The sequence below is a fragment of the Poecilia formosa genome, unplaced genomic scaffold (genome assembly GCF_000485575.1).
Source record: "Poecilia formosa unplaced genomic scaffold, Poecilia_formosa-5.1.2 Scaffold156, whole genome shotgun sequence".
Classification (NCBI taxonomy): Eukaryota; Metazoa; Chordata; class Actinopteri; order Cyprinodontiformes; family Poeciliidae; genus Poecilia; species Poecilia formosa.
Window position 1 is genome coordinate 1,294,708 of NW_006800095.1, and position 23,962 is coordinate 1,318,669.

A 23,962-nucleotide genomic window follows, 5' to 3' on the forward strand; every position below is an offset into this window, starting at 1 on the left:
CTATATAACATCATAAATATGTTGCTTGGTATTAAGAAATGCTTAGCTAACCCTTTAGCAACATTCCAATACATGGCAGTTCTTTATTTTTAAGGTCAAGTCTATTTTTTAGCTGGTCGATATTTCATTTTGGTCCAAAATTCTTGCCTCTTTCACATCCTCCACTGACTTTTCCCCTCTCCCACAGCCACGATCACAGGTAAAGGATCAAGTTGAGAGGGTTTATTGTTTTTCAATAGCTGCCCCCTGGCAGAGCACTGAAGGCCTTGGTCTTAAATGACCATGGAAGGTATTGATCTTTATAGGGCACTGTTTTTGTTGTTAAATAACCACCACAGGATATCTGCTAAAAGGTGCTGACATTTCTCTCAATCTCCCATTTCACATAAACTAGACTGTATAAAGGCATAACGGTATGTGCAGTTCAGGAGGAGCAAATAAGCACCATACATGATATGCTTCCCCGAAGGTTTGAAGTCGACGTACACAGCAAGAAAACGTTGCAAGAGTTCGTGGCTTCTCTCTGCTGCTTTATTTGCCAAACGTGGTGAAGTGTTTGGTGAAACTTTGCTGCTTAGTGCTTCTATTTACTGCTCTTCTCGTTGTTTTGTTAGAAAATTGCTTACCCATTATCCTCTGATGCTGTTGTCACACACTTCCTCATAGCATCTGTGAATAAGAGTCCTTGCTCGGCTGATGCGAAGGCAGCCACCCCACCGTTCACGAAACCAAACCGAAGAACCAATAAAAGAAATAACTGAAAATTCATGCTCTTGAATAACAACAGGTGAATCAGTGCCTCTCACAAACTCCATCTTTTCCTCCTTCTCTGTACCATCAACCTCTCTGAGAGACCTAAAGCAGTGACTATAATGACCCTCAGCAACACATTGTCAGTAAACTGAGAACTTGAGTACAATTTATTGTCCCTGTGGCAAAACCCAGGCAGCCAACCATTTTCCCTATTACCCCTTAACTCTCTATTTCGAAATCTCCATTTTTTTTCCCTATGTTTTTGGTTTCAGGCTGCACTGTGGCCTTTTAAGCTTTGGGTTAGTGTTGAATGTGTGTGGGAGTGCATGGGCGTGAAAGGAGAATACTTTTAGCAGCTGAGATGCTCCTTAAAAAGGTTTACATTCACACTACCTCCCACTCTTTCTTATTCTCACATTCTCTCTTAGCAGCATAACCCTCATTACCCTTCTAATTGGATCATGTTATGCTCCTTTGAGTCAGCTGAACCAATATCTTGCAGTCTTGTCCTTCTTGATAGCACAGCTATATCTCTTCAGGCTGAAGAGTAAGTCGGAGATAGCATAGCATAGGAAATGAAACAGACTCTGGAGATGTGTATCTAAACAAAGTCTTCGTACCGTTTTCTCAGAGGAAGATAAACCTTAAAATACTTTTTTTTTTTTCTGAAATAGAGGTTTTGCAACTCACTTGAAGACAAATGCAACCACTGGTCTTTTCAGATAAAAATGTAATGGTGGGCCTGACCTAAACCCATCATGGGGCATGAGATGGAGGCAATAATTCACCTATGATAGATAGATAGATAGATAGATAGATAGATAGATAGATAGATAGAAAAAACAAAGTGCTTTGTTCCTAAGTTTTTGCCTTAAATCACTAGTTTCAAGCCTCTTAAACAGAATTATGTTCTATTTCTATTCAGGGTTTGAATTCTGACTATTTGCATGTTTGTAGCATTTATTAAATCTGTACAGTATGTGCTACTGGGTATAATTAGAATATATATGTCTTAGTAATATTTTAGACTGGATATTTAGTCACTTTGTTTTTTAAAGGTTAAAATATTTTGTTGGACTGTGATGTGAATTTTTTCCGGGGCACAGAGGAATCGGATAATTTCTTAACAACCTGACAGTTTGGGGGGCTTTTCTCCTCTTTAAATCATTTTCAGAGTAGAGTACCAGATGATTGCTCATTATTGAATCATGTTACAGTTGATATGAATCTTCCTGGTACTTAACCTCATTGTTCCTGGACCAAAAGGTGAGAGGAATGTCTTTAGAAAAGAGCCTTGTGCTCTCTGCCCCCAATTCAGTTCTCGCTCTTTCATCGTTCCTTTGCTACCCTGTCCACACCCACACACACACGCACACACACACCAGTGCATACCGCTTGTGTGCACACATATGGGCAAACACATTCACAGCTCTCTATCCCTGTCACAAACAAACACAAACACATCAAGAGCGCAGCTCTTTCTCCCCACAAACTCGCTCACACAAACACCCGAACTCGCTGGATGTCTATGGCAGAAACCAAACACGGGCCCATGAAAAATGCATGTCCCTTTGCGTGTTTCATAAGAAATGCTCATCGGGATTCCATTCCTATCCCAGCTGAAATACCACACAAGAATATCAATTACACAGGCAATTTGTGGGGCAGGTCGGAGCTGGAACGGTGCTCATCAGGAATACGGTATCCACAGTATCATCTCAATGAGAGGGTCACCATCTCCTGCAGCCTTAGAAATGACATTGCTAGATTACGACATGCACATGGGCTTTACTGGAATAGAAATTGTGTGGAGCAGAGTTGTAAACCATCAAGGCAAAGGAACAGTGAACAATATTTAGTTTGAGTTTAAATTTTTTTTTTAAATTTAGTTACTGTTGTGTAATTCTAATTTTTAGTATTATTTCCTGTAGCTACAAAAATTCATCTTCTTCTGTGTTTTCTTTCTTTTTTTTTTAAATACCATATTGACATGTTAACATTTTAGTTTTTGAACCTGAGCCTCGGGTTTTGGTTGTTTTCACTCCTGCTCCGATCAATTCTGATCCATCTTTTATTAGTTTGCTGAGTGGTTACATATGTTCTCTTCAGGTAGCTGTAGGAACAGTTCATAGTTCCTCACCACTTTCTTCATCAAAGACGTTTAAACATGGCCATGCAAACTCGGTAGCAACTCCTTTTGTAAAAAAAAAAAAAAGTATAAATAAAACAAACTACATATATATATAAAGGGAACACTCAAATAACACATCCTAGATCTGAATGAATGAAATATTCTCATTGAATACTTTGTTCTGTACAAAGTTGAATGTGCTGACAACAAAAGCACACAAAAATCATCAATGGAAATCAAATTTATTAACCAATGGAGGCCTGGATTTGGAGCCACACACAAAATTAAAGTGAAATGTTCCCTTTATTTTTTTGAGCAGTATATATATATCCCATTATATCCCCCAGGATCAACATTACCTCCATGACAATAGAATAATGGATTTCATCTTCATTAAAATCTATTTTTTTCTTTATCTGATTTCAAAATTATTTTTTTATTTAATGTTAATCCCTACAAGCTTAACTCAAAACTTTTGCCAACATTGCGTTTATTAAAATAAAGAGCATTTGTAAAAATTGCATTTAAGTCAAACTTAGCAGTTTCAGCACTAACATAAAGCAGAGGAAATTATTTTAACACTTTATGTAATTATTGTGTTAAAAAGTGTTAGCGGTCCCTGTGGGACAGAGATTACAGAGATCAGATTATCTTGATCTATGTTTCTTGTATCTGTCCTTATCAAATAAACTTTATAAACAATTCACTTACTTTTGTTTTTATTGTGTTTTCGTTCAGGAGAATCCTTACATGTGCAACAACGAATGCGATGCTGCTACTGAGGAGCTGGCTCATCCTCCTGAGTTAATGTTTGACTTCGAAGGTCGAAATCCCACAACGTTCTGGCAATCGACATCATGGAAGAAATACCCAAAGCCTCTGCAAGTCAACATTACGCTGTCCTGGAACAAGACAATCGAGCTAACTGATGACATTGTTATCACCTTTGAGTCAGGCCGGCCGGAGCAGATGGTCCTGGAGAAGTCGCTCGACTACGGTCGCACCTGGACCCCTTACCAGTTCTACGCCACTGATTGCCTGGATGCTTTCACCATGGAGCCCAAGACAGTGAACGACCTGTCCCAGCGCACCCTGCTGGACATAATTTGTACTGAGGAGTACTCTCGAGGCTACGTGTGGAAGAACGACAAGACCGTACGTTTTGAGATAAAGGACCGCTTCGCTCTATTTGCTGGACCTCGGCTACACAACATGGCTTCACTATACGGCCAGCTGGATACCACTAAGAACCTGAGAGATTTCTTCACAATCACAGATCTGAGGATTAGACTACTAAAGCCAGCTACTGGAGCCACCATGGTGGATGAGAACAATTTATCCAGATACTTCTACGCAATATCTGACATCAAGGTACAGGGCAGGTAAGATCCACTAAAAAGTCTTTGAGACTTGCACTTAGTTGCTATTTTGTTTATTTCAAATATATAGCTTCATTAAAAAAAAAATCTGTGAATGCTTTTGGAAAAGATTAATAATTCAAGACTTTTTGGGGGCAAATCACAACTTCAGAAACACTTGCGTCAAAAGTGACCTGGATATCAGCTGTAGTACTGCTGACTAATAAAACGCTAATGCTCTTTGTGCTTGTACTCAATTAAATTTTAAATTACTGACTAGCACCCCATTCTTGCTTGCGACATTATGTTTTATATTAACAAATATCACACTTAACACCCAGTAAGTGAACTAAACTGAGATCAAATCCAGCGCGTATGTTAGTTTCCGGATCTTGCGGTTTCGCTGAGCGTCATATATTCATTAGTGAATCATCAGTATGACTCTGTTATTTTCAGAAAGTAGAAACATTGTCCCGTGATGCATGGAAATGCCTCACACGTCGGCCATAAAGCTTCCACAGCTGCTCTCCTATGGGATCTGTGCTGCTTGCTGCCTTCAGTTTATACAGAAAGTAACTGGGTTGGTAATGACCCATCAGATGGGCCTCTAGGTAAATTAGGGTTGTTACTCCCTAATTGGAATTCAGTGTACTTCTATGGTAGAGTAAAACCATTAGCAGGTTGGCTAATTGGTTAGAGATTAATCTTGTAATTAGGAATATTTGCAGCTGATTAAATGCTAATTATCCGGGACACATCAGTGAAATGTGACGATATTAAAGCTGCCAGACTATGGCTCCAAATTTACCCTTGCCCTGTTCAGTAAAGAGGGGATTTATGATTTAATCAATGATGTTCCTGCTTTTAAATAATAAATTTTGATCTGACTAAATCACGGGGTGAAAATGAGCTGCCATGCTGTGCAACAAACATTCTGACAAGGTCTCGTGGCATTTGATGTGTTTGATCTAATGTCTGGAGAAGTTTTGCATAACAGTACAGTGTAATTTTATTTTCCTCCATGAGGGATTCATGTTCTTGCAGTCACACACCATCTTCCAGTATTGATGCTTCCACTTTAAACATGAATTGATGAGCTCTAAATTGAAAGGATGGCTAGCTGACGTGGAATAGCATATCCCACTGTTATCTTATTTTGCCATTCATTAGGGTAGCAAAAGGTTGAGTGTAGGGAAAATAAGTTATTTTTGCACAATTTTCCATCCTGCCCCAGGGCATCCAATTCAATTTTCGAGCAGAAGTTTGCAATGAGAAAGAAAGGGAAATAAACATATGATTTCTGTCCAGAAGTGGATCAGTTACTCACTTGAAAGAGCAGGATGGAGGCAGGTGGGCAGAGCCTGATTAGAGTTTCCAGCAGCCTCAGTAGCCTTCTGGCTACCACCGAATGTGAAAGGCTTATCACAGGATGGCCATCCTGTCTGAAAACTCCCAGAATATACCATAAAGGCTGATAAACTTTCCCTTGCAGACACAGCTGAATATTTACAGGTTCAGTTTTGCTGCAGATGGTTTTTAGCAATTGGGTGCTAGGGCTCTGACTGTTTGGGAAGGGGTAAGTCATTAAGTTGTAAAAAGCAATGTAACTGCAAAAGGAAAATTTGGAAGTAGGCCATGAACTTCTTTCAGTGGCGATTTAGAGATTTTCAGTCATAAAAATAAATAACTGGTTTGTATGAATGTTGTTTTTGAACCAGATGTTTTATTTATTTATTTATTTATTTATTTATTTATTTATTTTTTGAAGCAAAAGTGAGAAGCACCAGAGTAAACAACCTTGCAAGACTCACACACACTATTAGACTTTCAGATTTGGTAGCTTTCCAACCACAAAACTTCAATAGATTTTTTGGAGATTTTTTTTTTTTGACAGACAAAGTAGTGCATAATTATGCACTACTTTGTCTGTGTGTTGTTGCTGTTTTTCTCTTCTTCTTTTTTTTTTTTTTTTTACAAATGTATTGAGATTCACCCTTCAGGATCCAGGGATTCTTTTCTTCACCAGAGAAAGGGAAGCTGATCAGAGTTGATTATACGACAGATAAAGCTAAATACAGACCAAGAAAAGTGCAACATGCATATGTATTCACTGAGTCAGTACTTCGCAGAGCCCTGCTTCACAGCCTGTTGAGTTGACAGTTTTTTTGGGATATGTCCATATCAGTCTTACATATCTAGAGACTAAATATTATTTAAAAATCAGTTCAAGCTCAGTCCATAAATAGGTATGTATTTACTTTGTTTAGGCCATTTTGACTCATTATACTTTGATCAAAGGTATTTCATTCTGGCTGTGTTAGTGGAATTGTTGTTTAAACTGTTTTTTTGTTGTTGTTTTTCCCATCACATATAGTATGTTGCATGAATTTTGGCCGACAAGAGCAGAGTCTTCTGGTGTGCGCTCTCTCCATGGCTTGTGGTAAAAAAAAATCCACAATGTTGTCAGTCCTCAATCAAGTCCTTTTTCTGTGCCTCCTTTGAGGCTTGTCAGTTTTGGTGAATAGCCAAATTTTGGTAGTTCTACAACTGTGTCAAACTCTTTCCATTTTCAGATGATGAAGTAATGCTCTGGGAGATGATTAAAGCTCCCTGTGCCGTTTTATAGCCTAACTATACTTTAAACTTTTCCACATCTTTATCCATGAACTGCCTGCTTTGTTCCCTGGTCTTCATTATGTTTGTTCATGGTTCTTTAACAATCCCGTGAGGCATTCAGAGAACAGTTGGATTTAAACTGAGATATGCTGAGATTAAATTACAAACAGTTGGATCCTATTTGTTTTAGAAACTTCCTGAAGACATTTGGTTGCAATGGATTTTATTCAAGGGTATCAAAGTAAACTCCATGGTTCGGAGTTTCAGATTTTTATTTCTAGTAGTAAAATTATGAGAGAAAAAAAAACAAAGAAAAAAAACACTTTAATATTTTTTTGTTTTTGTTTTTTTACAATTAGAAACTAAGTCAGTCATTCATTTCATTCAGGTCACTTTACTCTTTGTTCTAAAAGGTCTCTAAGATTTGTTAGAGAACTTTAGTGAATGAACAGCATCAGGGAGACTAAAACACAGCCAACATGTTATGGATATAGTTATTGAAGTTTAAGGCAAGGTTAGGTTACAAAACAGTCTCCCATCATGCAAGTTTTTAGACGATGAGAGAAAACCCACAGATGCTCACATGCAAATTCCACACAGAAGGGGATAAACCTCCTGGCTGCCAGGCAACTGTGCAGAAAAGGGCATCATGCAGGCCTTTGGTTTTAAGGAAAAGCAAATGACTCTGTGTTGGATGGATAATTAAACACTGTGTTGACAAGGTTTATAAAGTAACACTGCATCCTCACAGCTTTATCCGAGCAGTCACATGCTTTTCTATCAACATGGAGCTTTGGTTAACACGTTCAGAACCACGCAGTGCAGATGTTCCCTCTGTCATTTTCCACTGTCTGAAAGACACAAAAGTAAAACTAGGTGGTTTTAAGATTAAATTAGATTTTGTGTTTCTGCCTAACAATGACATACCTATGTATATTGTTCTTCTTTTTTTAAAAAGCCTCTATTCAAAAATTGCACAAAGCAACTAACCAAATGAAATTGCCCTTTTCATCTGTCTTGTCTTCTTTTAATGAGTGTAGAGCTCTGGGATATGTAACCATAATCTAATGCACTTAGTAATACTGTTCGGTACTTCTTCAATATTTTTAGATTTATAGTAGCAGAGGTGACACATCTTTGAAGCTGCCACTGTGTGCACACTTGCTTAAAGTTTTGTCATATTAACCTGAAATCTGCACTCATTTTCACCTTTCAATCAAAATGGCGTTTGGTCCCGGTACAGGTCTTATGAATTTAATAAGGTCTGTTAGCTTTCAGGCCTTCCAGGCTTTAAGAACAGCGGGTATTTAGAAGAATGACTTAAAAATGCACGTTTGTCCCGTAGATTGAGTGAAAAACAGCTTTTCTACAAGCCTCTCAGACTATATTATTCTTTACTTGTGTCATTTCATATCACGTAAACACCCGAAGAAGTTAATGATTGATATAAGCCAAAAAATGTTCAACAGTTTGATTTTCTTATGGTGCTGCTACAATACAAACTTTTTAATGTTGAGGTAAAAGATGTATTTAGAAAACAGCCAGTGACAGGAATCAGCTGATTTGCAACTCATTCAGGCCCTGACTGATAGCTCAGGTAAAACTGAAATATGCTGTTTTTCTTGTTAAAACGGTTAACACATGATATCCAAGCACTACATCATGACTTTTTAGTACTTAAATGCTGCAGAGAAGCGATTGTGGCCTGCAAACCAGGTAAATACAATCAACATAATGAAGAGCATCTGGGGGAGAATCTAAGCAGGGACCGAGGGAAGGCTGAATAATGGGCACAGGAGAAACTGAATCAAACACACATGATCTGCCAGAAGCTAAGAACTAACACTAACACAAGAAATAAACCAAAGTGCAGGGAATAGAATAAACTAATATGGAGAAACACTAATAAGACTAAAACGCGTAACTACAAACACAAGAGAGAACAAAATCACAACTGGTGGATCATGACGATCAGAGCAGGGATCAAAATGTTAGAAGTGATTTACAAAAAAATCAATTTGATACAGCATGATATGAGCAATGTCTGCAGTTCATTAAGGAAGCTAGAAAACAAAAGACAGAAAGACTTTCAAACAGATAAAAGGCTGAAGGACTCGGTGCAAAGTTGTTCTCTCAACATTACAAGCTTTTAACTTCTATCTGCTATAAAACAATTTATTTTGATATGTTATCCCTTTTTGTAGATGCTTATTATTTTAGGGGTCATATAAACAGCTGTTTTAATAATTTTAGCCTTTCTGAATCAATAATATAATAGTAAATACTTGTCAAATGTGAACTACGTAACCATTTTGTCTTTGACTTAAAATGTGCTTTTAATACAAATAATTAATGACAACTGCGGTGTAAGAAAGCTAGACATTTATTTTTCAGTGGGATTTTCATTGTATGGTTGGAGACTGGCTAAAATTGGCTGGAATCAGTATTGGCTGCACAAACATAAGAAATTAGCCACAGAACTGAAGCAGTTCAGAATTTTAAAATAATCTCCAATTACAGTATTTAGTAAAGCAACATGAGAAAATATCTCCTGCTATTTAGAAAATGGCACTCTGATCTATAATTTCCCATGAAATCCCCCTGTACAATTTGGCTGCAAATGTTTCATACATTTTCAAATATTATAAATATTTCATGACAAAAAGAGAGCAAAAGAATACACTTGGGATAATCCCTTTTTTTTGTTTGTTTTTTGATGTCGTGTCGGAAGTCGGTGTGTGTTGGGGCCGTCTGCGCTATTGATTTCTGGTGTTATTTCACATCAACAGAAAACCAAAAACCTTGAACCATGCAGTCTGTCACGGCGCTCACATCCCCCCTTCATTGTTCCTCAATTATTGATCAGATGTCGGCTTGTTAATTAAGACATGACCGCTGCCGGGTAGTTGTGCGGTCAGTGCTGCACATCTGCAGGGCTGCAGCAGTGCCTGGGAATAAGAGGCAGTTAATCTATAAGTGCTAATGTGCTATTTATCTCGCTCCACCCCAATGTCATTTTTCTCCTTTTTGTTTTTTCCTTTACAAATCTGTCTGTCCTTTTTTTTTTTGTCTCCTCATATTTTGTCTTTTAGGTGGTATGTAGGTGTTATGTAAAAATACCTCAAAGGAGCAAATGTAAAGGGCTTTTAGGAATACTCTTAATATGATTATTATAACGCAAAAAGGAGTGTAAAATTATAAATGCCATTCAAATATAGAAAAAATTTGCATTAAGGTATAAAAAAGCATTAAATGCACATTTCCACCTGAAGTGGAAATATGTATGGTGCTCCCCTTGTGATAACCATGAATAAGAGATATAAAGTTACTGAGCCACTGTTTCTACTGCTAGATGATATTATCTAATTTAACCAACATTATAACACCTAAATCTTACCAAATTCAGAAGTAGCAATCATGCAACAGAGCTGTAAAGTTAGAAAGTTTTATTATATGGCCATTTATTCATCATTGAAACTAAATATATATTTAAAAGTTTTTTTAAAATTGTTACCATGTTATTAACGCCTAGTGTGTCTAATAAATTGCAATAGTAAAGGTCATTATGTTTTTACCATCTTTCTACAAAGCTGCAGTAGAAAGTACTAGAAAAAATAAATATATAAATGCTGTTTTTTATACTATAAAAATGACTGAGTGTCTAATGTCAACATAACTCCAGGCTTGAATATATTTAAGGCTGTTTTGTTTTTTTTATTCCCTGCTGACTTGTTACAATCAGATGTTACACCTCCTCTTAAACCAAAAACATTATTCCATCTGGAATTTCCCTCTTTGGAATTCATGGTAAACTTAAAAAAAAAAAAATATATATATATATATATATATATAAATGGTTTAAGATAGAGTTTGAAACATTTTACTTGTGTTTTTGTGCTTCCAAAGTTCTCCTCAGGCCACAAAATTAGCATTTCCCACTGCGATGGCTTCACCAATATCCTAATAGACTACATTACAGATTTCAGCTCAATGTTGCACTTTAAAGAAAACCTAAATTTCAGCATAGCTTCGCCAGAGAATTTACACGATGTCCTTAACACCTCGATGCTGAGGATATTTACATATTCACAGGATCCACTCTGAGATTTCAGAAAACTATAAGGACAGTCTTCACATCTCCTGTATAATGTCCTCCAGCGTTTCTTTCCCTTGTTTTAACTTCTGACATCTATATAACCTTCAATCTGGATGCGTTACCCTCCATCCTGTCTTTACAGGTCTTCCTTATTCTTCCTTTCAAGCTTGTTAGTTTATAATGCAGGACAGAATGCAGCAAGAGGACAGCAATCAATATTCCTCCTCAGTTTTTGTAAAGGATGTTGTTTAGAACCGTGATGGAAATTTTGTTCATTCTTAGCTGCGTTTCATTCCCACACCAAAGCCTTTGAGACTTTGAGAAGAATTGGGGTTTAACCTTGCTTTGCAAAGTAATGCAAAAAGTTGGATTATAGGGTTTTTGAAACAATGATGTGACACTATAACATCCAGCCACTCAGTGTGTCTGAGTTGTTCACATGGCCTTCCTATGAATGTCTTCTAGCGGTCTGGAAGGTAGTAGGTCACTCAGTCTGAGCCAAACAAAAAACGATTTCCTTTTTGGATGACAAAAGACTAAGATTTGCTAGAAAAATACAAAATGATTCAATTCAGTTTTTATCCTTAAAAATGGAAATGTAGATGAGAAAGTAATTTTTAACATTTATTTTTAGTATCTTACTGGTGGTATTTTTAAGTAATTGATCATTTTGATTGCAAAAGGTTTCTACTTTTGATTTCTAATAAATATTCAATGTGGATTCAGAATTTGATTACAAAATGGACTCTTTGCTTTATTAAAAAATACTTATAGAATAAGTATTTTTATTATAAGTTTATATATTAAATAATGTGTTTTGTGTTGGGTTTTTGTTGTTGTTGTTGTTTTACCAGAAAATTGGTGGACAAACTAAGAAAACACATTTAAATGCTTGGTAAAACTTGGATTTGACTTGGAAAATATGCCAATATTCTTCTGTTTTTTTCATTGGATTGCTTCTGATGAAAGTAATTTCTTATATCTTATGCATCTTTTTTCAGAACTTCATATATGGAGTGTTATGCCAGCTTATTTTGCAAAATGTAAGCTATGTCTTAGATTTAGCGTTTGGATTCTCACTCCTCCATTTGGCTCAGACACTGCAGGAAAAAATAAATCTCAGATTTCTTACAGGCCATGAATGTATGGGATGGCTCCCATGGTTTAAACTTTTGAGCAGAAATACCAAGTGATCACAAAATGGACACAAATATTTGAGACAAAAATGTATGATTTGACAGAAAAAGAAAATAAATATATGTATGGTTGCTAAAATAGTTGATCAGGTACATTTTTTGTCATAATGTCATATATAACACCATTATATGCGTTATAACGATCTATTAGTTAAATATTAATTAGCTGGTCTACTGGCTCAGCTAGGTAGTTACTTAAAATATGCAGCTCAGTTTCTCAACGTCTTAAAAATCTTGTCGGCTTCATGAAATAAATAGTAGTTGTTCCTTTTCTTGCCATATTATGAATACCCATAATTTTTTGTTGCAAAAATATTTATTAAATAGTCAAATTTGTTTTTTTTAAGCATTGGGAAAAAGCTTTAGCCTGCTTTCAGCCAGCTGACTGATAGTGCTCAGCAACAGATGGGGAAGGAGTCCAGTGCTGCATAATTTTAATTTGACACTTTCTCTGAAATCTCATTAGAAGGACTTTAAACTATAGAAATTGTGACAAAAATGTCAAACTTTTGAAACTGAAACATTTTTAGACCTCGGTATAGCTTGAAACATCTATAAAGACTGTAAGACAAGCAGGACTATGGTACATAGATATCTAGTATTTTTCACTAAAAAGCTTTGGGAAAGTATCAGCTGGTGCCTGTGGTTCCTTTAGGGCCATCTTTTAAAACCTAATTCTCACCGCTATATTCTTTACAGTTGAAGAGGATTTCTTTCATAGTAAAATATATGCAAACTGTGCAGAGAGCAGGTTTTAGGTGGGTTTAAATTGTTTAGGCTAGTAGTATGTTCACTTTAAAAATTAGCTTTAATGTTTTAGAAGAAAACAAAATGTAAAACCAGATATTTAAACATCCAGGTTCGATACAGTTTTGTGACGTTTGTGTTTATTAATTTATTAGCTGCGTGATCGAAATCTGATTTCAAAAACCTTTAAAACAAAGTGAGCTCAGACTTAAATCTGAAATAATGAATTTGAGACGTGGCACAGGTTTCACTCTTCTTTCCTCTGTCAGACTTGCCCTTTATATCGCCACAGAAGGAAAACACAAACTGTACACATACACACCCCCACACACACACACACAAACACACACACACCACTTTTTGGCTCGCATTCAGGTTCTCACATGCGGCACGCACATACCCAGTCCTCTAAGCTCATGCCCTATGAACCATGACAGCTGTAGCCAGCTTGATTGACAGAGTTTCAAAGTCAGGTTCAAGTGCAGGTTCACATGACTCCAGTGTTGCTTTTGCTTTCCACCGTAAGTTTTCTCTGCAGCTCCTCCGTCATCTGATCACTTGTCTTCCACCAGATGTCTGTCACATGCTGTGATGTTTTCTGCCAGTCATCTCCTAGTCTCCAGTGTTTAATTAGTGCTCATTAAGGGACGGGCTGTCTTTGTAAATAATATATGGGTGCCAGAGAAAGTGCATCAACATAAGCTGTCTCTGAAGAGGAAGCAGCCATGAATTGTAAAATCATCAAGTTGCTCGTTGGCTGCAGTTGCTCTGTGATCAAGGTTTTCTCGAAGTGAAGCAGACAAGCTTGTTGGGGCTTGTTAACGGTTAGTGCTGCACGTCCCTCCATGAGTTTATGAGGGTGTTTACTCTCTAATGAAGTGACAAACTTATTCCCATCATGCTCCAAAATTGAAATACTTTCCACGCGGCTCGTATTTTCAATCTTGCTGCTGAAGAATCTGCAGTAGGCAGGGCCGCATTCAGAAAACCTCCGAGTTTCATCTTAACATACTATTTCTTTTTCTTGCTGATTTCTCCAGGGCTCCCTTCTCTTCTCAGCTGCCTACATCACCTCACAAATAATACAACCCTCCACTGCGATCGCTGGGGAGGGATTAGGGCCTTAGACATTGGAATACTGTACGACTACATCAAGGCACTACTCAATAATAGCTCCTGTCATTGAAACAAATCATAGGCTTTCGAGGGCAGGGCCCGGAGCTATGCAAATTTAGGTTTCATTTTGCTGCGGTAGAAAATTGGAGCAGGGGGAATTAACTTGTGATCCATTCCTAATATTTCTGCAATAATTTGGCGAGCTCTGGCGGGGATACTTTATATGTCGATGGGGGACTCAAACAATTTGTCTGATACTGCGTTACACCACCAAGGATGATAAAATTGGCCACAACACGGAGCGACAAAAACAAACCTAATCGGACTCTTCAATTTCACGGTAACAGACCTTGCTGTAATGAGGTGACTCTCCCTTCTCGTCTCAACACCATCCGCAGTGTTAAAGTAGGCAATGCAAAGAGGAGCTGTCAAGCCTTTTTGTGAAAGTTGGGTTTTTTGTCTTTCCTTAATATATACCTTTGATGATGGAAAGTATCAAACAGGCGCCATAACTGACAAAAACAAACTGTGGTTTACGTAGACTAATACAAAGGAGTGTGTAACTGTGAACTGGAAGAAAACGAACACAAAGATTTTATATTTATGTGAGATGCTCGTTTATTCAGTCTTCTGCTGCACCACCATATTTTACCTTGGACATGATGTTTTAGGGGTTTTTTAGCGTAATATGACATGTTTGTAGGTTCCCATAGGACACCAGATGGAAGAACTTCTTTCTTTCTGGTTTCTTCTTGCCAATTTTCCTGAGGCTAGGATTGTGGCACGTTCAGTTAACAGTTCTTCCACCTGAGCGGTTGATCTCTACACCTCCTCTAGAGTTACCATGGGCCATTTGGTCATCTCTTGGAAGGTGTGGCTGATGTAATGCTCTTCATATGATTGGCTGATGGATTGAACACTTCTCTAATAAATCTTCATGGTTCATGGGATATTGTTTAGTAACCTGACTACTAGAACCTCTCCAGAGTTCAATCCCTGATGTGTCTGCTGTATTTCAGGATGTTTGACTAATAAACCTCTAATGTCTTCATAGGGATGAGGTATTTATACAGAGATCAAATTCACACAATCTTTTTGAGACATTTGGAATGTATTTAGGGTTTTAGAGTAAAGAGAGATAAAGGCAAATTAGGTAAATAATGTCTACTGATTAAACTTTAAAAATGTAACATTTGTAACCATACAGCAAATTCAAATAATATAAATTTTTAACCAGCAAACGCTGGAGTGGTTTTGCAGCAAGAATCTGAAATCGTCTCTGTTGGTGTTGGGATGCTGATCATCCCAACACCAACTTGGTGTTGCTTTATTCTGGGTCCAGAATAAAGCAAACGGGACTGGAACAGAAAGGTGGACGTTTGGGAGACATGCTTTCCAAAGATTCAAAGATATATGCAAATTCTCTGTTTATTTCTCAAAGAAAATGAAGTGAACCTAAAGGTTCGCTGGTGAGTCACCATCAAATTTAGAAATGCTTCTGTGCAATCTATATAAAAAAATGGGGTAAAATTGCAACATTGCCCACAGTTTGTTCTTGTCTAAGTGATTCTAATTATTAAACAAATCTAAACCAAGTTCTTTAGTCTCTGTTGATCTGATGAGACAAACTGTTGATCATCATTAACATTCCATCACCTGTGAGTTGTGGGGCTTTGTGTCTGATGCTAGTGATGGGAGTAGTATCGAACAGAGTCTTAACGTGAACACAGGATTTGTTCCATTCAAAGAACAATTTAAATTATCCGTGTTTTTGTAAGAGGAAGCCATTTTATCCCTAATATAGTTTTATAGAAGCTTGGAGAGTCGTGTTTTTGAACAGTAATCTGTGTTCTTAATGAAAAAATGGTTTTGTATATATACATTTCATTGGACAATGACTCTCAGTGCATTTTGCTGGAATCATGAAGCCATACAAATGATGATTTTATATTGCTTTTGTCCTGAATTTCTTCAGATCAGGACAGTGTGTGATGACTTTAGACATTTTTTAGCCTACGTCATGTTGTCTGACAGATACTATTGAGTTGATTCCTTAACTGGTTAGTCAGTACCAGTGTGGTTAAATATGGTGGATTGCATTAATTCATGATTCAACAAATAAGGGTTTGCTATTCTTTTTTTGTTGTTTTATTTTGTTTTGGTAGGTTTTTGTCTTTTCTTTAGATGAGCTGCATCACATGAGTTAAAATGGGACCAAAAAATACATTGTAAAGATATAATTATGTTTTTAGAGCACTTATTTACGTCATCAAAACATTTAAACAAGGATATATACTAAAGATAAACTCTTGATAAACAGAAAAATGTTCTCTGAGATTCTGACTCACAAAATTATACTGATGTTGCTAATGGGAAAAAAAAATGCAGAAGCAAGCCAGCTTAAACTTTCAGTAGATGCTCAAGAGCACCTTCTAATTCTGAAACTGATTAGTGCTTCATGTGCTACAGTGCTTTTGTTTTCTTTTTGAGACAAAAGCATCGCTCCGTTACCCAGTAGGAGTTGCCAAGTTACTCCAGTTTGTCCAAGGTAACGCACTGACACTCTAAAACTTGCAGCAAGGTTAAAGTTGTGCTCACCAGCCTTGATCTCTTCATATCTTTCAAAGCAATCACTGCTTAGCATATCTGAGCCTCTGCGAAGTGTCTGGTTGAGAAAAGTTTCGGGGAAACTCAGTATGTATTTATACAGCATGGAGGCACATTACAAGCTCTGACCATGGGTGACTTGTTCGAGGGAGCAGGTGAGATACGGACCTGAGGGAAGCTGTTTCGCTCATTCTTATCAGTCAGAGAGGCGGCCATGGGTTGAATCTCTGAAGAAAAAAAAAAATACTGTCAATGTCAAAATGGGCACATTAGGTTGTTTTTTTTTTTCAAGCAATTGTCTCCATAAATATTGCAACTTTGAGACAAAAAGTTTGAGACGACACATTTCAGTAAATATAATTCTTTTATATAACTGCTACTCTTCCCTATTTGTCTTTATCCATAAAGATTTTGTAAAAAAAAAAAAAAAAAAAAAGGCACTCTGTCATCATGTGTGCTTCATCTCTGAGGAAGGTTAGGCAAATAAATCTTTCCACTGACGTAAAAAGAAGAATGAATTCCCATAAAACATTTCTGAGGGAGATAAAGAAACCAAGTTAAACTCGGTATGTACGTAAATAAAATGCAACAATTCCTATGTCAACTTAGCTGAAATGTGAAGATAGAAAGTTTAAATGGTCAAACAAAAAATGTGAATTGTTGCACTTTGACACTTTAGAGCTGTTTGGTAATCGTTATTCACAAATATTAACTAAATTATTACAAATATCTTTCGATGCTTGTTTTTCCGACTTAACTGTACAGTGGGAGTTCTTAAATATACAGTGGGCCCCCAGTGTTTGATGGAATTAGGAACCAAAGCTCCTCTTCTCCAATTTTGGAGGTACAGCCAATCAGCACCAAGAATGCTGATTGGCTGGATTTTGACATTTTGAATTATCTAGTGTTTAAAAAAATACGTTGGTCTTAAATGATCTACTTATTATGTTGTTTGACTCTTAAGTGATGACCTTAGGCTAAATGTATAATCACTATTGTGTCAAAGGATTTATTCAGTAATTTCTAAATGCTTCATTTGTAATAAATTAGCGACATTGGTGTCTGATATAATTTAGGAAAACATTTTTTTTAAATAATACCCATCTGTGTTTTCCTGGGAGCTCAGTGTACGTGTGACCCGGAGGTTAGCACAAAGAAAGTTTTCTTGAACTCCTAGTTCTCTGGTCTATTTATTTTTTTGTAGTGTCTTAAATCAGGGAGTTTATGATCTATCACAAGGACGAAACATTGTGTTTGACACTGGGAGCCATTTAACACACTGCTAAGTACCTAACAGCCAGCTGGTAGGTGGCAGAAGACAAAGGACACCTCTGCTGTCTTCTTCCAAATATCTTCACAAACTCAACACAAATGTCACCTCAAGTTGTCTAAATGAATTTGTCCAGTTTTGCAGAAAAACTTGCAGGATACCTGTTAGGATAAGAAAAACAAGTTGCATTGCGTCTTAATTTTCCCTAATAGGATTAAACAATATGATTACTACGTTAAGCATCTCCTGTTTACTCCAAGGAGTTTTTTTTTTTTAAATTGAAATAGAAAGGAACTGTTTTTCTTTTTGGTCCTTATTCTACCTGCTCTGCCACCCACTTTGCCGCCGTTCACTCCAAACCAACCACCCGGCAGCCGCTCCTGGTGGATGTTAAATGAAAGAAAGGCTGTCGTCTTCCGAGCATTGTGCCAGTCCATTTAAGTATGCCTATTGGTCCCCCCGAGAAACGATGAAAACCTGGATTTTCATCAGTCATAGAAATCCCCCCTGGTGCCCCGGACAGAGCATGAAAAGGGGAATGTTTCAGCTTTGGGGTATTGTGTTCGGATGATGTGCAGTGTTAATACACACTACAAAACACTTTTGTATTTAGGCCAAAACTGTACATTTTGACAGCAGCATATGTCCATATGTCCACAACATCCCAGAGTGGCTTGTACCAAACTGTAAACGAGACGTCTCATGACTTTCTTTTTTTCTCGTGACTTTTTTTTATTTATTTATTTATTTATTTATGTATTTATTTATTTTTTTTTTATTTATTTATATAATCGTTATTTACCCAGAGGAGTTATTAAGGACAAATTATTATTTACAAAAGTATCTCTCTGGTTGCTCCTCTTCCTTTGTAAAGTGCACAACTATGTTGTGACGCAATCACGCTGTGGATTGCCATCACTCCACAAGAGTTATAGCTTAGCTCAGCCCGGCAGTTTAATTTGCACAAAAGACTTCTTATCCATGAGGGAGCATCGGCAGGTAAATTAGTTGCACTAGATTCGATATTTTTCTGAAAATATTTAAAAACGACATATTATTATCCTCCCACTTCATAATTATGAACTACTTTGTGTTGTTTTGTCACTTAAAATCCCAACAAAGGGATTACATCTTTTTTTACAAGCTGTAAAAAAAATAAATAAATAAATAAAACAGGATACACTTTTTTTTTTTTTTGCAATGCACTTTATGCTACAGTATAGCAACAACAGATTATTATGAACTAAATTTAATTTGTGCCAGTCGGTTGGAACCACTAAGTGAGTTTTGGCTCATTTAGTTTTGAATAAATTGTGCTTTTTTAGAAAGGTTAAATGATCACAAACATTTTTGTTGCGCCAAATAAAATCCTTGCTAAACGTATAATGAATGTGTGTTCAGACTTTATTAAAACAGGCAGTTTTGCAGGCATTTACACGATCGCTGGAGTCTGAATAGTGAATAGCTAGTGAATAGCATTAATAGCAAAGGAAGAGGCGAGGGATGTCTCCCTTCTTGTGACCAATATCAGCAGCCACACACAAAAAAAAGTTCTCCGATTTCAATATGACAATGCCGGCGGCAAAAGCATTGCATTCCAGAGCTCCCCTGAGTCCACATCCTCTCCTCTATCAGCCCGCTCGCCGCGCCGGTTGGGCCTGATGAGCCAGATTTTGCTGGTTTTTAATTAAGTGGAAGGTCAAATCTCATCGCTCTTGACTTCGGGGAGCCGCTGCTGTCTGCATGGCAGAGGAGCTACACCCAGTCATTAATTTTATGGAGCGGGGACTTTAATTGATTAAAAAGTTAAGGACAATGGGGAGCGTGGGGTAACAAGAGTATTTTGTTAGGGTAAGAATCCATGCTGCTTATGAATCTTATGTATTACAGCTCTAGATTTATGTTATTCATGACTCTAATGCTGTTCTTCTAAAACATATTATTATTTTTATTATTACCAAGCATGACAAAATGAATTTGATCACCCCCCTCATGTTCAAACGTAAATGTCTATTTCATCTCTATATTAAGACCCTTTTACTCTAATACTTATACATTTAATTTCAAGAACACCAGTGAACAAAAAAATCACAAAGAACAGGAAGCAGACCAAATAGGTCAGGGTTTAGGTCATAGATAACTTGAAAATGGCAGTTCTACTATACTGACCATCGGTTTTCTATCCTTTCTGATTAAGCTAAGATGTTTTGTAAAGACATTTTGGCAAACCCTTCAATCTCTAGATGCCCAAAGCTGGCAGAGTTGAAAACTCTAGAATTACAAAAGGTAATTCTAGTAATTCTAGTATGTCCAAACCTGTGGACTGTGGGCCTTAATAAAAACTGCTTTTTTGTTTTTCATAAAACTTGGATCGAATGTTTTCCATTTGTTTAGTCCACACCAGTGATAACTTTCCTTGAAAGCCCTTGCTGTTTGTAGCAAAGGTTACTGAATGGGTGTGGCCAAGTTTATTTTTGAGGCACAATTCACTGGATGCATACGACTCTACTCACTATAACATTAAAACGAAAGCAGTTCTCTGTTTTCCATTTCAGATTATCTAAATGTGTCATTGAACATCTCATCCCAAAAGGTTTAACACCTTTGGCCCATAGCATCTACTTTATATTCCTGTACCGATGGGAAGTTGCTGAAATGCATCCTCCAAGGTGGGATAAGCCTCTGAGGTCGACTTGAGTCATTTCCCTTTTTTTTTAGTTGATAGAAATAGTAAAGATAATCCAGAGATGAAACAGGGAATGCAGCGATCTATTGGACAGTGGGCATGACCCTTTGGAGTGTTTTCTTTGCTGCTTTGCAGCTGGCATTGCACACACAGACGCATTTGTAAATGAGAAGATTCTAGAGAACAAAGAAAGTATTGTTCAGCGGATCATACAAGAGAAAAGCCTATTGAACGGATGAAAAGATATCAACTCCCTGAAGCACCTCTGAGACTGCACTGGAGTAATAGTTTTGGAAAATGAAAATAGAAATTGGAAAGTAGGATTTTTTTGTTGTTGTTTTTTGTTAAAAAAAAAAGTATTTTGCCTTGTCCTTCAGTGAATTAATGTGTTGTACCATAGTGCTAATAACCAAAAAAGGCTTGCTAAATCAAACCTTACAGATTTAAAAATATATAACACACTTTTTCTTAAGGGTCACTTATTTACATTCCATACAATAAATCTCATACAACAACTTCAGCAGCTTTGAAACCTGTTTAAGACCCTATTATATCCTAATATCACTTGCCATTTCTAGGTTAGACAGAGAGCATTCTAGAGAATATTTCCAACATTATTAACATTTTAAAGTGATACCAACCTGTAGCCTGCTACCTCACTTCCTCACTGAGGAGTCTGTTTTTGCGAGGCTAATTTTCTGCTCAGAACAACTGAAGAGAGACGGAGCCTTCTGGATTTCCTTCGTTTTGCTGTTATCTAGACCAAACCATGAATCATGCGTACAGCTCCATTCCCTGTCCTCCATTAATAAAGATGGATCTAACAGTAAGGCCAGGAAGTCAATTAGAAAGCTTTATTTCGGGCTCCTGCTGTCATTATTCTGTCTCATGTTCACTGCTGGCAAAAGAGGAAAAAAAAAAAGCCTGATCGGTCTTAAACGGGAAGAGTCTTCCCTCGGAAGCACTTTGTAAAAACAAACATGGGCTTGATGTGAAACCGTGAGCCGCCCGAGCCTCCTGGGAGGTCTACAGTGTCAGATCCACTTCATGCTCTCCTCCCAACTGATTCACTTTCCTCCCACCTCACAAGAAGCTGAGGTCACAAGGTGTAACCTTTTACCCGACTGGGAGTAACTGTAAACACAGAGAGCTATATTTGGAATACATATCTGGAATATGAACTGTAATCTTTCCTATTGCAACAAGCGCAGCCCTCCTCTGCCTCTGATGAAGCTTTTCCGTGGGAGTGAACACAAGTCACAGCAGAGAACGGTTATATTTTGAGTACGTGTAATTTGCTCTCTGCTTATTCCGACGGTTGAAGTCACTCTAAATGAAACCGCAGCTATCTTGTTTTTCACCTAAGCCTGGGAGCATGGCTCTCTCACTCGGCCAAGAAGTTGTAGAAAACTGTCAGGCCTTCTCTCTTCTCCTGGCAGGAGCATCTGTCAACTCTGCTGCGGTTCAGTCTAATAAACCAGCCTCGCCATCTGAGTTTCCAGGCTGAAGGCTGTCTTCAACGAACAATGCAACTTTAAAGATAAAGAACAAAGAGAATTCCCAGGATACACAGCTTTTTCCCCCCCTCTTCTATCATCTTTCTAACAGGCCGTGTTTTAAGCTCAATTAGTGAATCTAACAGAGCGTCTTTTATTTAGCTTTCACAGAGGCAAAAGTGACCTTATTTGCAATGCTGTTCTCTCCGCTGGGGCGCCCACAAATGAAGTCTTGTTTTCTGTTTTTAAGGAGAGTATAATGAAGCTTTGAGGAGGCATGATCCAAGTCAGATAGCCCACCAGGATTTCAATTTACCCGTGTCAAAGAAATTTGAAAGGCACAAATAAAAATTGCCGTGAGGGCCGACTCTGTATATTCCCCACAGAACGTATTGATTCGGTGGATTCAGCTCAGTGCCTATTCAAGTCTTTGTCTTTTGTTGCTTTTTCTTTTGTCTCAGGTGCAAGTGCAACCTGCATGCCAACAGCTGCGTGTTTGACAAGGGGAAGCTGGGCTGTGAGTGTGAACACAACACAACAGGGCCTGACTGCAGCCGCTGCAAGAGGCACTACCATGGCAGGGCCTGGAGCGTGGGCTCCTACCTCCCCATACCCAAAGGAACTGCAAATATATGTAAGTAGAAAATATCTGTCTTCTGTAGGCCAAAAACTGCTTATGCAACTAATTTACTGGCTGAATACACATCATTCACAGTCTCTTTTTTATTACCGATACTAATATATGACAATGAAATATCTAACCACTAAAGTGTCAAAGTTTTCTGCAAAGCCACAATGCATAAGGGACTCCAAGTCACATCTTACAAGACAAACTCTGTAGACTATTTACCATTAAAACCAGACAGTTTTATGCTCTACATAGAAGGGCATTTTTTTCACAGTTTATTAAATCTCACTCACTTGATAATCTTTCTTTGATTTGTTTAAATTCAGACGTTTGTATCCTCCAAGGTTACTATTTAAACAGTTTAGCCCAGATGACCAGGGTCAAGCTTCTGTTACAGTACAGTAGTAGAGAAAGCACATCTGTGGATGTATGCTTCATTATGTGACATACAGAAAAAATGAAAAGAAATCAGATGAGATAAGATAATTAAGGACCCCCGGAAATCTAGACTATACTTTGACACAATTCCTAAAAAGAGCTGCTAAGTCAGGGGTGGCCAAGTCCAGTCCTCGAGAGCCACCATCCTGCAAGTTTTAGAAGTATCCTTACTCCAACACACCGGGATCAGCTCTACAGAGGCCTGATAACAAGCCATTCATTTGATTCAGGTGTGTTGAAGCAGGGATGCATCTGAAACTTGCAGGATGGTCTCGAGGACTGGACTTGGCCACCCCTGTGCTAAGTGATTTTATCCAAAGTGAAACGAGTCCCATCTGACATTTGCTGAAAAACCACTCAGCGATAAATAAACTGCTTCGTTTTGGCTCATATGTTCTCTGGTTTTATTTTTAAAAATGTAGGTATTTGTGTCATTGTTCTGTTATTTAGTGAGTACAATTCATTTTAGTAATCCTACATGAACTAAAGCAAGAAAGGTTTTGTCAAAATTTGTGTCAGACTTTAATCCTTTGCTATCACATCATGTTCAAGTGGAAGACCACAGAATCTAATTGAGTTAACGAGCAAAAAAAATTAATAATTTATTTACACCTAAGGCGTCAATGTCCAGTGTCAGTTCTCAAAGGACAGTGTTACATAAAATTTGAATGAAAACCTGTGAACAAGATAAAAAAAAATCTTTTTGAAGGGAGATTTTAAGATCAATGGTGATAAAAATTTTAACTCTATGACCATAAAGACAGAAAAATGTTTTGGAAGACTTGAAGTGAGGCTTTAAAGCTACAGTAGGTCATTTTTAGAAA

General features: G+C 37.4%; 1 protein-coding gene across 10 annotated transcripts in view; it reads left to right on the top strand.

Moving 5' to 3' along the window:
• Positions 1–23,962, top strand: part of LOC103146349 (netrin-G1-like) — a 66,181-nt gene that overhangs the window by 26,713 nt on the left and 15,506 nt on the right. For all 10 annotated transcript variants that reach the window (XR_001663639.1, XM_016677468.1, XM_007564220.2 and 7 more), the window contains 2 exons: positions 3,623–4,266; positions 22,534–22,706. Coding sequence is in view for 9 of the 10 variants with exons in the window: in XM_016677468.1 (XP_016532954.1) it covers positions 3,623–4,266; positions 22,534–22,706 (817 nt within the window). In the remaining variant the exon portion in view is untranslated. The remainder of the gene's footprint in view (positions 1–3,622; positions 4,267–22,533; positions 22,707–23,962) is intronic.